Raw genomic sequence first — 14,457 nt, 5'->3', positions numbered from 1 at the left:
CCGGTAGCTTCCCGATGCGACGCTTACAAAAAAAAAAAGTGTCATCATAGTTTACTAAGACAAAGTCCGGATTATAGAAGATAAGACATATTATATATGGAGAAAGCTGTACTATATTTGAGAAAGGAAAGATTTCTTGACAAGAATTAACAAGTCACGCCCTTTTCTCTGGCCACGATAGTGTATACATAAATGCATCTATAAAGGGTACACGAACAGACAGCACGTCATTGCTTGTCAGGTCAATATTTGCTAAATATAATAGCTTGTCTCTTGCAATAATATATCCCCGAAGTAATAGAAGTGCAGTGGCACAGGCAAAGAAGCAACATCCTGCAAATATCGTAGTATTACGATATAGTTTATGGTCAAATTGACTTTTTGGGGAATTAGTTAAGGCAGCAGCAATAGGCTCTCCAAAAATTGAAGCTGCTCCGAAAAACATCCACAGCATGCAAAAAGCAACGTTCAATTTGCGAATTCCCACTAGGCGTACAATAATTGGAGCCGTCGTTGGAAAAACGGCTCCAATGAAAGTTCCTTCTATTAATGCGAGCATGATTATGGTGGCATAGTTTCTTGCCGGAATCCACATGGCAAAAGTGAAGATGGAAGCCATGTAATATGAGAACGAGCATACTGTGGTTGGCCCAAGCTTATCTGAAATGTAACCTATGAGAGGTCTTCCGTAGCAAAACCCAACCTGAACCATAGTTGAAACTATGGCACCTTGATATTCAGAGTATCCTAGTGACCGGGCGTAATTTGACATGCTGTATAAAACGATAACGTATCCAAGAACACATGTAATATTATAGAAACAAAGTAACCAAAAGCCAGCACATTTTATTGTTTCAAGGTCAAAAGGAGTGAAAATAATTTTACTGTGCTTCGATCGGGTACGAACACACATGACTGCGATTGTTACCAAGCTCGCACTAATAATTGCTTGAGCTCGTAATGCCCAGTGAACACTCCTGATTTCCATAACTTTATACATACCCATAATGAAAGTCACTCCTCCTGCGCCACTTCCCATCACCGAGAGGCCATTTGCTAGCACCCTTCGCTTACTAAACCAGGGACTAACTAAAGTCAAAGCAGGTAGGCTAATAAGCGCTAATCCGTAAGATTGTAATAAGCCCTGAGTGAGATATAGGTGCCATAACTTTGTTGCATAACTTGCTAACATTATTGCGGTGAACTGGAGACAGTTACCCAAGAGTATTGTGAAGCGAGTCCCAATTAATCCGTGGATAAGATTGACTAATGGTCCGCTAAACAAGCCGACGCCGAAAGAGATTCCTCCAATAAATGCATAGTCCGTTCTCGTTGCTCCTGCAAAAGTGTTCTTATCAAGATATCGGGTGAAATAAATAGCAAAAGCTGAATTGACACCCCATGTAGAAAACAAAAGCAAGAAAGCAGAAAACACAACGACCCAACCGTAGCCACCATCAACCTCCTCTATAGCACAATTACTTTTCTCTTTTGTTTGATCTTCCAAGTCTTTTTGACTCATCTCTGCTATTGTCATATCTGTTAGAAAAAAAATTAGGTTTCATTATCAACTGTGATTGAGATTTTATATTAAAGAGTTTGCAGCAATTTTCTCAAAAGTTCACCGGCATGCCGAAGTTGCATCCGACGTTGCATCAAAGCGATGCAAAAATAAAAAAAAAAAAGAATTCTAAGCAACACAACGGTACTAAAAACTTCGAAGAATGCACTAAGCATATTTACCAAAAGATACATTCATGAAAATTCAGTAAGAATGAAGCCCGACAATATTTGTGTAAGCAATTTTCATACCTTTTTATAAGTAGAAAGCTGCCATTGAAATGTATTGCCTCTTTTCCTCTTTTCGCAGCCAGTAGGAAATAAGTTGCACGTGCCGGCTACAATTATGAAAAATTGAAATGTATTGCAGGATCCAAGTGATAAATAAATAAATAAATACAGTACTTAGACTTGGATAATTTAAGACTTCTTTTCCCTATTCCCCTTAGGAACTCTCGCTAACCAATAGAAGAAAACAGTACCTATGATATTGAAAGCAATGAAGCAAATGAAAATTCCAAAATTTCTCCATCTTTGGTCATAATAAGAGCTTATTGAAGCTAAAAAACTATTAGTTGAGGACATGGTACAAAACTGACATTCATCTGTAGCCGAACTGTCCTTCAAATATCCACCAGCAACCTTAATATAATCTGCCATGTATTTTCCGCAAGTTTCTCCACCAGGAGGAACAAAATGTAAAAACTCCCTACTTGAACATTGAATATCAGCATTTGCTAATCCTGTACTAAGAACACCCTGAATGAGATAAGTGAAGGGAGAAAGTCGATACATAAAAATCCAAAATCCTGGTAAAGAAGATACCGGAGCCATAACGCCACAGAAAATTAAACACAAAGTGAAGCACAAGTTAGCTAAATTAGCAGCATTGTCGGGAAGTTCATTAAATGAAATACAAATTTGTGCCATTGTCGAAGCATAAATGAAAAAAACAGTAATGAATAACCACATGAGAACACCACGAGAATTTACCGTATCAGTTACAGCTGCATTTTCATAAAATCCTACCGGATAATACCAAACAAAAAAAGCAACAGTGCCAAGGAGGAACTGATAAGGAATTTCAGATGTTATTTGAGCAGATATGAACGCAAACCATGAAAATGTTCTTGACGGTGCCTCCCTAACCTCGTAAAGAGCCCTCTGTTTCACAAAAAATGGAATTACTTGCTGTACCAAGGTATTGAGAACAATCAAAAACATAAAAATTGAAAACATTTGATTCAGTAATCCTTGGATAGAACGCTTAGCCTTGAAAAAAGAGAAACCGTTAAATAAACTAGAGCTCACCACCAAAAAGAGCTTGGAATAGAGATAACCGGGGTCTCTCCATGATTGCTCAAAAACTCTTTTGGTTACTAAGATATATTGTTTCCAAAGTGATGCTGCAAACCTTTTATGTGCTTCAGGAGACGTATCTCGTGGTCTTTGAACCAATTCCTTCTCCATATATTCTAATTCGCTTTGAACCTTTAAAAATTCAGCCGAGTTCTTCCATACTTCAAAGTAATCTTGGTTCGCATGCGATCCAGGGGCTGCTCCAACAACTTCCAACATCCACTCAGCCGGGTTCGCGTCTTCTGGGCAAGATTTTGCTCCATACTTCTCAAAATAATTAATAAGCGTGTTGCAATTATCACCCAAGTCTCCAAAATATACTGTTCTTCCACCCTTTTGCAAGAAAAGTAAACGATCAAATTCTTGTAACAAGAGAGCAGATGGTTGATGTATCGTACATAAAATAGCTTGACCATGATCTGCTAATTTTCTTATTAATTTGCAAATAGACCATGCTGTTTGTGAGTCAAGTCCAGAGGTTGGCTCATCCAAAAAAAGTAAAAGTTTTGGCTTTGCAGCCAATTCAACTCCTATAGTAAGTCTTTTACGTTGTTCTACGTTTAGACCTTCTCCGGCAACTCCTACTACCGCATCTGCATAAGCGCTCATTTCTAACAAATCAATAATGTATTCCACGTATTCGAACTTTTCTTTATCGGGGACTAAATTCGATTGTCTCAATTGAGCAGAAAACTTCAACGCTTCTCTTACAGTTGATTTTTCTAAATGTAAATCTTGTTGCTGGACATACCCAATAGATCTCTGAAATGATTCATCCAATGAATGCCCATTCACCATTCGAATTCCGTCAGTAATAACACCTGTCGTAACTCTCTCAGAAAGGCAGTTTAATAAGGTCGTTTTACCAGCACCTGAAGAACCCATTAATGCAGTTAATTCTCCAGGCTTCACCCAACCGTCAACATGATCCAAAATTACTCGGGTCTCTGACTTGATCTTAACTTCGTAAGTCAAATTTTTCCAAAGAAATGTCTCATCCGACGAAGGTAGCTTTTTGTCATCCAAATATCTCTCTGCGGGATTACTATTGTAAGGCTCATTTAATTCTTCAAGCTTGATCTTATCTTTCGTACTACCAGACTCGACGTCAACTACGATTTTGTTTTGTTCTCTCTTCGTTTTCTTCAATGAAGACCTTAAAAATAAAGCAACTTCTCCCTTTTGCATAGCACCCTTATTGTATTCGGTCAAGATAATGTAGACCACTAAGAAGAATAAGATGAACCCGATCACGATTCCAAGATTTCTCCACTTATGTGAATTGTAATATTCAAATGATTGAGCAATATAATCTGTTCCATTTACGACAGAGGAACCCGCTTTAGATCCCACCGCAGAGCACACATGTCTTAAAGAACTAACTCCAGTATATCCAGGTCCACTAGGCACAAACTCAGAACATTCAAATTCCCTATTATGGAATTCATTTGCCATAAGAGACTCAAAGACATAACCCACCGGGTTAATATAGTTAATCCAGCGGGACCACCCCAACATGCTCGGAGTTGGGATTGCAAACCCCGTAAAAATACATAAAGCCAATAAAAGACAGGTTGCAGGTGTCATTGCTCCCGCTAAAGAAGTCGAAACAGCACCTAATGATCTGAATAAATGTGACATGACTAGTGTGCACAAAAAACAGAAGAGCCAGTAAAAGAAAAATCGACCTGCCTCTCGTCTCAAGTTCGCCATGAAGTAAAAGATAATATTAAAAGCCGCAGAACTCAAGAACTTAACAGGAAGCTGCGAAATGATTCCTGCAAATGCGTCAGCAGCCGGTCTATACAATGCCAAATTTCTATGCTTTTCCACGATTGGTCTTGCTTCGAACAATGTCATAATCTCCAACATAGACGAAAAGGCGTTGAATAATACCGCAAAAAAAAGCCCCGATCCCCTATAGAAAAAGGAACCGGTTGTTTGTGATAAGTTGTAAAAAACGGACGACAAAATTAGACTCATGATCGTTTGGCCAACTACTATAAATATTGAGATTGATGGATCAGCGCGCATACGGGCAAAGTCTCTCCACATGAGATACTTAGTTTGCATCAAGAAAGACACTGTATATGGCGAATTCGATCCAGTGTACTTTGCTTGTCTTGCAATATGAGAATCATGAAATTTTTTTGTCACATTTGAAGAATTCACTTCACCAAAATGAGCATCAATTTCTTTAATTAAAGAAAAATACTCCCCTGAATTTCTCCAATAAGATTCAAACTCTTCAGAGGTCCTTGGAACCAAGTTCTCGAACCCTGATCTCACGATTCTTTCTGAAGGATTGGTGATGGAAGTAAGAAAATCCGCTGTCGTTTGTCTTTTGGGACAATCAAAACCCATATTGATAAAAAAAGCCTTGGCCAGATCTGCTTTACCAAAAAATATTTGACGACCCTCATATAACAATACCACATTATCGAACAAGTCATAAGCATCCTGAGAACATTGGTAAATTGCAATAATAGGTGTTGCACCTAGGACGTTAGCTGTAGTCTTTAGAGCTCTGACGAATTCTAAAGCTGTCGCAGAATCCAAGCCTCTGGTGGCATTATCCCAACATTGCAAGTTGGCTCCTGATAAGGAAACTTCAGCAATAGAGACTCTTTTTCTTTCACCACCTGATACCCCTCTGACAAAATCATTGCCAACCTTTGTATCTCTTGTGTGTGATAAACCGTAAGTAGCCATATATACAGAAGCCATATGTTTAGCATAGGTCTCTCTATCAACAGGTCCACGATTACGAGGGGTTCGTAATCTAGCTGCAAAGTCGAGAGTAGTACCGACCGTCAAATGTGGAAAATGGACATCTGTTTCAGCGGCATACACCACTTCACCTCTAAACTGAGTTGTAATATTTTTTGGAGTTAATCCATCATAAGTAATTTTCGAACTTTTATCAACATGAAAGCCGTAGGTCTGACAAGCAATTGTCTTCAATAGAGTTGAACATCCGGATCCTGGTCTCCCCAAAACCACAGTCACTTCTCCAGGGCGCATTATGGCATCCATCTGTTTAAGTATGTCAAAATATGCGTTTGAGTCCTTTCTAACAGTATCATTAAAAGCTCTTGCTGCAAACTTTGGTATGACATTTGCGAAAGTTGACTGATAGTCAGAATCAGCAGCCTTTCCATAAGCACGTAAATTTCTATATGCAACACCCAACGTGGAAGGTTTATAATAATCATCATCCGAATCTTGCAACTTCTTCAAATTCTTAACCCAAAAACGAGCGCTGAATTCATCAGAGTCAGGATCTAAACGAGAATCTTCTCCTTCAAAAGGCGAAATCCCTGGAACTTGAGACATGCTAGATAAATATCGACGTAACTCTTCACCGGTATTCACGTCTCCTTCTTGTCTATTTGTGATCTGCCGAGCAAGGTTTCGAATACTTTCTGTGGCATCGTTGAACCCACGAAACTCATTGGTAGAACTGTTACTTGCCAGCGGGCCCTCCTCAAGCTCCACACTGGAGTTACCAGTCTTAAGTTTTTCACTATAATCCATCTCAATTGAAAGAAAGAAGAGCTCAAAAACTAAAGATAAATCCCCTTTTTGAGAACGTTTTATAGCAACACCATAGGACTAAAGTTTGGATCTATTTTTGCTTGGAGTTACGAAAAAGCTATTATGAGTCGCACATTTCCTGATTTGGATCGGAAGCGAAATACGGGTTTTAGATGACGCTTAGTAATTTATTCCGTATCGCCGTTACCGTAAATGCAAAATAGCGCCGTGTTTGTGCGGGACCAAGACCCTTCAATTAATTGGCTGTGCATCAATTAATAGCCATAGAGCCAAATTTTCCATTCTGTATATTTGAGTTCTATTAAAAGCAAAATTCTACTGTCCAATTCTTCAAACCAAAATGCCACAAGGAAGTATCTTTTGTTTACATTTCTTTCAATTCTAGAGGTCCAAAATTATCATTACTGAAAATTATGTATTATTTAAGTATTGTTAAATATTAGATAATCCAACTCGAAAAAATCGTCAAAATCATCTATCATTTTTTTGTCATCCTTTGATTTATTTGGGTCTTCAGAGTTAAGGTCAAAAATCGGAATATTGTATATGGTATACAAATAGTCGAATAATATTTGAAAGACAAAACAAACTTGTTGACGATGAAAGTTACTTTCTGAGTCCTCAATTAAGCTAAAGTAAATTTCCTTGAGTATTTTGCTAAACGTGTCAATACTTTTCTCCTCATCATCGTAATCAATTCCAGCCCATGATATTAACCTAAATGAATCTATAGATTCAAAAAGCAACGAAGCCTCAGGCAAAGAAAATGTTCTATCGTATATCCTTAGAAGAGCACCGAAGAAAGAAGGAAGCACTTTCATAAGTGCGCTCCACACGGTAGTATGGAGAAATACTTTTAGCTCAGAGGGGAACAAAGTGCACATATCTTTCGAAACTTCGTCTGAGATTTTCAATATCATTAATCCTTGCTCTAGAAACAAAGCAAATTGTTTCATTTGCAAAGATCTCTCGAGTTTTTCATCTGCTGTCAAAAACAAAAGGTAGTGGAGGATGTATAAATTAACTACAAGATCAATGCGGAGCAGAAGTTCCTGAAGCCTATCATTTTTGTTTCCCACAATATTTTCAACGTGACAAAGTTCGTGAAATGTTTTTATTTTAGTAGACATGAAATAATTAACATCTCTTATTCCTTCTAAAAGGCTCGACCTTTCAGTTTTCGTCTGTTTTGTGTCCTGAACGAGCTTTCTCATTAACTTAATTGAAGATATCTTTAAAGAAAGCTGCTTCACTACAAGTGCCTCTTCAAGTTTCAAGCTCGAAGTTAAATTCGAAGTGAGCCGTAACTGACAATCAAATTCCTCTTCTGTTATCAACATTGGCATTCCAAAAGTGAATGCAAAAGAAGAATCTAAGAATAAAAGTTGAACCCAAAGCTTCTTCCAAACGTAAGCGTCGTCATCGCTCAAAATGCCACCGGCATATTTTCTTGTATCCATAGAAATACCCTGATGTCTGGCCATCTGAATGATACTGCCTAGTAAAATATTCATTTCTTGTCCTCCTTCTGCACCCTCGGGACAATGTAATTTATATATAAGCAATAAAACATGAGCTTGGATGGTTTCTAAAGTGAACAACTTCATATTCTGAGGAGAAATAAGAAGATCCGTAGCAACGTCTATGTATTCCAGTTCAATTGTTATATCATTTATATTATCGCCAATCCAGTCTTGTTCAGAATCAAAGAAAGATCCGTGCCCCTCTTTCTTAGGCAATGAGAGATAAGCAAATCTCAATATTATCAAAAGGATCGCAAATGTAATATTATCTCGTTGTTTCGAAATATCGACTGTAATAAAGTCCTCCTTTATAATTAAAAAATCTTTCAACTCAGCCATTAGTTTTGACTTGCTAATGAACGGTGCAAAGAAATAACACGCTTCAAAAAATCTATCTATCAAAAATGAAATTGAATTCCAACCAGGAAGCTTTTCCTTAAAACTTTCATTGAAACGTACAGCTACTTTTTGATCATAGAAACACTTATTAAATTGAGCAGCCCTTTCAGAGATGAACTTTTCAAAAGCAGACTTTGTGACAGGATCATTTAAAATAAGAGAATAATAAGATGTTGGTCCAACATGAAACACTTTTGAGTGTTTGATGGTAAGCATGTCAAATCTTTCACTAATATCTATCATCTTGCTATTCTCGTTACAATTTGGAGATTGAGACGAATCTGAAATCATAGGCGATGCCATGTAAGATGTTTTTAGTTGTTCCTGTAAGATGCCTTCCAAGTATTTTATTCGATTGTTCAAAAGTTCAACCTCTCTCAATGAATTTGAACTACTAAAGGAGTCACCGACATCCTTTTTCCATGGCTGCTCCGTATATATGCATAGATTCGTAGAGCCAGAGTCGACACAACTGGCACAGGGTGTTGCTTTGTCACATTTTATTTTTCTTTTTCTGCACGGCAAGCAAGAAACTGGGGCTCTTCTTCTTCCCCTTTTGGCTCCAGCTGATCTGACGACTTTTGGGACTTTTTTCTCGTCTGTTTTTGGTTCATCCATTTTTGCCTCCATGATATATATATATACAAATGTAAAGAATATGAAGAATCTATTAACTGCACTAATAATATGCAGTCAGACATTTTTTTGACTCTAACTTTACAATAAACTGAAGTTAAGATCACATCTTACAAAGAGGACAAAGACGTGACTTGACTATTCGTCTTTGTATATAATATATACTTAAGAATGGTGATATCACAGATGGTAAGTCGTCTATAAATTTTATCAAGGAAAATCAAAACATACGATGATATAAACAGCCAAATAATTGTATTTTAGCCTATTAAGTTTTGGCTTTTCCATTTAAGAAAATTTGAGCTAATTTGAGCTGTCCAAGGAAGCTAATGTCAATGAAATACTCATGTAAGTATCTTGCAATAATGGAGTGAGTTTTAATTTGCAATCGACTCGAGAAGTCGGGCTAGAAGTAAAATGGTTCAAAATAACATCGTCATCCTCTGAATTATTTCAGGATAGAACCTTGTATTCTGTTCTTTCTAATGAAATCCAGGACCTTGGATGCAAAGTCAATTGAGAGTCTATCAGGATGTGACGTAGATCTTGGATACTTGGAGAGACCATAGATAACCGTAACCTTTAAATGCAGGTTTTAGGATTCCGTTATGTCCCCGATGCAGTAATCCAAGACTAAATTAATTCTCCGATAAGTCCACATTATATCCAGGATCAAATAAAATGAAGAGATACCCGCTAACTCCATCCTATTGCGGAATATAAATCAAGACAGGTATACTTTTAGGTACAACTGTTTGTTCCGCGTTATCTCAGAATAGTCATTATGACTCTGAGCTTTCACACCGGTAAGGCCGAGGGGAGTCTAAGCTTTGGCACTATGAGCATGACCTGAAAGCGAGTTCCTCTGCCCATTGAGCAAATCGCTTGAAACACTCAAATACGTAACAACTAATCTGGAGTTTGGTATTAATCTCATAAATGGTGGCGAATTTTATGGGCAGGAGGATGCCAATTTGAAGCTCTTGAAAAGATTTGTTGATTCAAATACACCAGAATTCAATCGCAAACTTGTTTTTTGTATTAAAGGCGCTGTCCTTCCTGGTAGCTTTGGACTAGACGGCAATGAAAAGGAGGTCACTCGATCAATTGAGAATGTCATATCATATTTCCCTGAAGATATTTCTATGAGGCCGAAAATCGTCTTCGAGTGTGCTAGGGTCGATCCAAATGTCCCATATGAAGACTCAATAAGCTATATCGCAAATTATGCGAAAGCCGGTAAAATTGATGGCATTACAATTTCTGAAATTGGTTCTAAATCAATTAAAAAGGCAGCAAGCACTTTCCCAATATCTTTTACTGAAGTGGAACTATCCTTAATGTGTCAAGACTTAATTTCTAATGGTGTTTTGAAAACCGCTTCTGAGCTTGGAATTCCAATTATAGCATATTTTCCACTCTGCGGAGGTTATTTAACAGACTCAGCTACTCAGATGGGAACCAATTTTTTGAAAGACGAACACAAAGGTGACGTAAGAAATCATTTAGTAAAGCTCCTGAAGGAGAATATCCCTCAGAATATGAAGTTATTTAAAAAGCTATATGAATTTTCTCGTTGTAAAGAAAACTTCTCTTGAATCATTGGCCTTATCTTGGATTCTTTCAATATCCGCGGAATGAATATAAAGGAATCAAGAATGTGACCAAGATTTTTCCATCTCCTTCAGGCTCTTCAATGGAAAAGCTAAAACAAAACTTTTCTGTGCTCGTAGAGTTGACTGACAGAGACCTATCGAAGATTAAAGATATCTCGAAGTAATGAAGTCAAGGGGCTTAGGTATAATGAAGGGCATGAAAAATTTGAATTTGCTTAGGAGACGGTTGCATTGATTATAGTCTACTTCGTTTTGTGTATACTCTTCTCAAAAGAAGAATAGACAAGACAATATGTGACGACAACTGCAGGACTCGAATTGAGCGGGCATAGCCCAAAAGATCTCAAGTCTTTCTTCTTAATTGCTCAGACAAGTTGCCGTTTTTCCAATTTTTGAGTTCATCTGTAGAAAAAGTATACATAATTCTAAGAAACTGCAATTGGCCTATCTTAAATTAGAACAGTCCATTGGGGAGTATAAAAAGGAGAAGGACATATTATGCAATATTATAGTATCGATTTAAGTCACATTTGTAGGGCAGAATTCTCAAGTAGTCCATTTATAGCCCAATATGCTCGAGAGGGATACCTAACAGCACCTAAAATTCTTATGGTTTTGAATCGCAGAGTACGTCAAAACCGGCAAAATTGATGGCATTGAGATTTCTAAAGTTGACGCTAACTCAATAAGAAAGGCGTCAAATACTTTTTCAATATCTTTTATTGAAGTGGAGCTATCCTTAATGTGTCAAGACTTAATTTCCAATGGTGTTTGGGAAACTGTATCTGAGCTTGGAAATCCGATTATAGCATATTCTGCATTCTGTAGACGGTAGTTAAGAGGTTCAGCTGCTGAAACAGGAAATGCTTTTTTTGGAAGAGGAGCAGAAAGATGGCCCCATACAAATCATTTAAGAAAATTTCTGAGAAAATATCCACATAATGTGAAGAAAACTACCCTTTAATCATTGGACTTGTTCTGGACGCATGCAATATCGGAGCGGAAGGAATACGGAAGAATCAAGGGTGTGACCAAGATTTTTTCAAATTCTTCAGGCTCTTCAATGGAAAACATAAAACGAAACTCCTCTGCGATCGTAGATTTGACTGACAGCGACCCATCGATCGAACACAAAAATATGCCTCAAGCTTAGCGAAGTCAAGGGCATAAGAAATTTGAGTTTGCCTAAGGGACGGTTGCATTGATCACCATAATTCATTTTGTGTAAGTATTCACCTACGAAAAAATTTATTTGTTAAAAGGGTACAAATTCGTGACGACAACTGCAGGACTCGAACCTGCGCGGGCATAGCCCAAAAGATTTCAAGTCTTTCTCCTTAACCGCTCGGACAAGTTGCCTCTTTTCCAATTGTGTAACGGATCAGTCTTATAAGTACACACAATGTGAAGGAGTGTTGCAAAACACATCTGAAACAGTGTAAAAAGTATATAAGCGCGAGATACTCCCAATAGTAGAAGATTACATTATACTAGGGATTCTAAGTAGTTGCACACTCTACATAAGCTTAAAGTATTCAAGTGCACAATATGATTCACCTAAGTACGATAGTATTTAAAACAACTCTCTATAAACCTCACAAATGGTATCGTCCTCTAGACCAAAGAATCAGAATAAAATATGAGTCATTCAAGCGAGAACAAAATCCTTAAGGCTTTTAAATGATTTTAATCGCGACCTTCTGGAAGACAAAACCGAAAGGTTAAACCAATAGCTTCCACAGATACATCGCTTTATGTTCAATAAGATTGTTTGAAGTATATTATGCTTCACGAAGCTAGCGCTATGATTTGCCAAGAATTTACAGGAGAAACAATTCTTAACCGCCATTATTAAATTCCTAAGATCATCTTATGTATAAGAGGTGGTATCATTAATGAATGGAGCTTTTACTTCGAATTTGCATCGTATGAATACGGTCATTAAACTTTAGTTGCCATAACAAAAATCAAGAGTACATAAAACTTCAAAACAGTGGTTACATACACCCTAGCGTAACACGAAAGCTGGAGGTTTTGGGCGGTAGGGCTCCTCGAGGTATTTAACTTGTTCCTCAGTAAGCTTGATATTTGCCATCTTTACAATAGGATCAACCGCCTCCACCAGAGTGACTCCAATTATTGGGTGTGCTCCCTTAGCACGTAACCAGGCGGATGAAACTTCAACCATTTCACACCCAAGCTTCTTGCTCAATTCCTCAACTCTGTCAATGACTGCCTTGTCTTGTTTAATATCGAGTCCCAAAAACGAAACACCTAGCGTATTCTTCAACTTTTCTTGAGTCTTCTTCGAGTTGAAAGGAAGGGCAAGTAAACCTCTCGCATTTGGTGACCATGGTATTAAACCAACCCCGGTTTTGTTACAATACTCGTTAAGCTCCCGTTCGTCTTCCCGATAAAGCAAATTGTACAAGCTCTGCATCGAAATAAATTTATGCCAGCCGCGTATCTCTGCTGTGTGTTGCAACTCGATGAATTCATACACTTTCATTGTTGAGGCTCCAAGATATCTGACCTGTCCACTTTCAACAACATCATTTAAAGCGTGCATTATCTCTTCCTTAGGAACATTTTGGTCTAATCTGTGGATCTGAAGCAAGTCGATGTGAGTTCCTAATCTTTCTACCGAACCCTTAACAGCGTCAAGAATATGTCTTCTGGATAAACCCCTATGGTTAAAGTCTAAGGAATCAGGATCTCCTCCGTTAAAAGCGTTAATCGAGAAGTAGCATTTAGTCATAATAACCACATCCTCTCTCGGAATATTATAATGCTTCAAGAATTTACCAATTATTCTTTCGCTGTCGCCACCAGAATAAGTATCAGCAGTATCAAAAGTACGCAAACCTTCGTCATAGCATTTCTTCAATATTTTGAGCGACTCGCTCTCTCCGATCTCTTTTATAATTGCATCTTTCAGTTTCAGTGTTAAAAGCATAGTGCCGACTACTGCATGGTTGATCCTAAGACCAGAATTTCCAAGTTGACTAAGAGTAGAGTTATTGAGAACCATGATTAGTTTTTATCACAGTGATTGGTAGTTATCAAATGTGTTCATTGTCATCAAGGTGGTGACGTTAATCAATTTATACTATCTTTCTTGTCCGGAAGAATGGTGAACATTTCGGAGAAAATTGTATCTGACAAATATCTTTCACGGAATAAGATGGTTTTCTCGGAGTAGAATTGTGTCTGACAAATGTCTCCAGAGATGTCGTTTATGTCTTCTTCGAATTGAGAGTGCAGCTATTTCAAGCAGCTCTGCAGCAAAAGCGTAACTCTTTGTCAGGACTTTAGCTGGCGATAATATGTAAAGGATGGCCCAAATTATATCTAAGAAATGCCTCCCATGGAAGGTCACATAATATGTGTCCTATTTCGCACCTCTGTATTCTTGCTAATTCCACTAGGGATTCTAGGTAGTAGCACACTATACAGAAGCTCAAAGTAGTAAAGTACTCAATAGGATTCACCTAAGTATAATGGAAACCCTTTAAAACAACTATTTAAACTTATGATATACTTACAGTTCCTGAGTTCATTTTTCAAATAAGTATATATAATTCTAACAAGCTGTAGTAAGTGCAAGTTGATTGGAATCTACTATTAGTGAATATTAAAAGACGCAAAACTCATTATGCAAGGTTAGTCAAGTATCGATTTAAGTTACTTTTATAGAGCAGAATTCTGAAAAAGTTTATTTATATCTTAGGGACTCTGAAGACTGATCCCTGTGACCACTCGAAATGCTTATGGGCTTGAATAAACCCAATTAGAAATTATAGTGT

The 14,457-nt window shown here is 37.6% G+C and overlaps 5 protein-coding genes across 5 annotated transcripts; 1 reads left to right on the top strand and 4 right to left on the bottom strand.

The window, feature by feature from the left end:
- Positions 1 to 154: 154 nt before the first annotated feature.
- PRCAT00003459001 (MCT family MFS transporter) lies at positions 155 to 1,537 on the bottom strand (the record flags this gene model as incomplete). Its single annotated transcript, XM_062953391.1, has 1 exon — positions 155 to 1,537. One exon carries the CDS (start codon positions 1,535 to 1,537, stop codon positions 155 to 157), a length of 1,383 nt encoding a protein of 460 aa, XP_062810198.1.
- Positions 1,538 to 1,980: 443 nt separating this feature from the next.
- On the bottom strand, positions 1,981 to 6,456 carry PRCAT00003458001 (pleiotropic drug resistance family ABC transporter; the record flags this gene model as incomplete). Its single annotated transcript, XM_062953390.1, has 1 exon — positions 1,981 to 6,456. One exon carries the CDS (start codon positions 6,454 to 6,456, stop codon positions 1,981 to 1,983), a length of 4,476 nt encoding a protein of 1,491 aa, XP_062810197.1.
- Positions 6,457 to 6,899: 443 nt separating this feature from the next.
- Positions 6,900 to 9,017, bottom strand: PRCAT00003457001 (uncharacterized protein; the record flags this gene model as incomplete). The annotated part of the gene is made up of 1 exon (XM_062953389.1): positions 6,900 to 9,017. One exon carries the CDS (start codon positions 9,015 to 9,017, stop codon positions 6,900 to 6,902), a length of 2,118 nt encoding a protein of 705 aa, XP_062810196.1.
- A 1,163-nt stretch (positions 9,018 to 10,180) lies between these two features.
- Positions 10,181 to 10,633, top strand: PRCAT00003456001 (uncharacterized protein; the record flags this gene model as incomplete). The annotated part of the gene is made up of 1 exon (XM_062953387.1): positions 10,181 to 10,633. One exon carries the CDS (start codon positions 10,181 to 10,183, stop codon positions 10,631 to 10,633), a length of 453 nt encoding a protein of 150 aa, XP_062810195.1.
- A 2,026-nt stretch (positions 10,634 to 12,659) lies between these two features.
- On the bottom strand, positions 12,660 to 13,682 carry PRCAT00003455001 (aldo/keto reductase; the record flags this gene model as incomplete). The annotated part of the gene is made up of 1 exon (XM_062953386.1): positions 12,660 to 13,682. The coding sequence occupies one exon, from the start codon at positions 13,680 to 13,682 to the stop codon at positions 12,660 to 12,662; it is 1,023 nt and encodes a 340-aa protein (XP_062810194.1).
- Positions 13,683 to 14,457: the final 775 nt, after the last annotated feature.

The sequence above is a fragment of the Priceomyces carsonii genome (genome assembly GCF_900007245.1).
Source record: "Priceomyces carsonii strain CBS4050 genome assembly, scaffold: Debaryomyces_carsonii_scaffold_3, whole genome shotgun sequence".
Lineage (NCBI taxonomy): Eukaryota > Fungi > Ascomycota > Pichiomycetes > Serinales > Debaryomycetaceae > Priceomyces > Priceomyces carsonii.
Note: the sequence above shows the minus strand (reverse complement) of the source record. Positions and strands in the feature narration are given on the sequence as shown.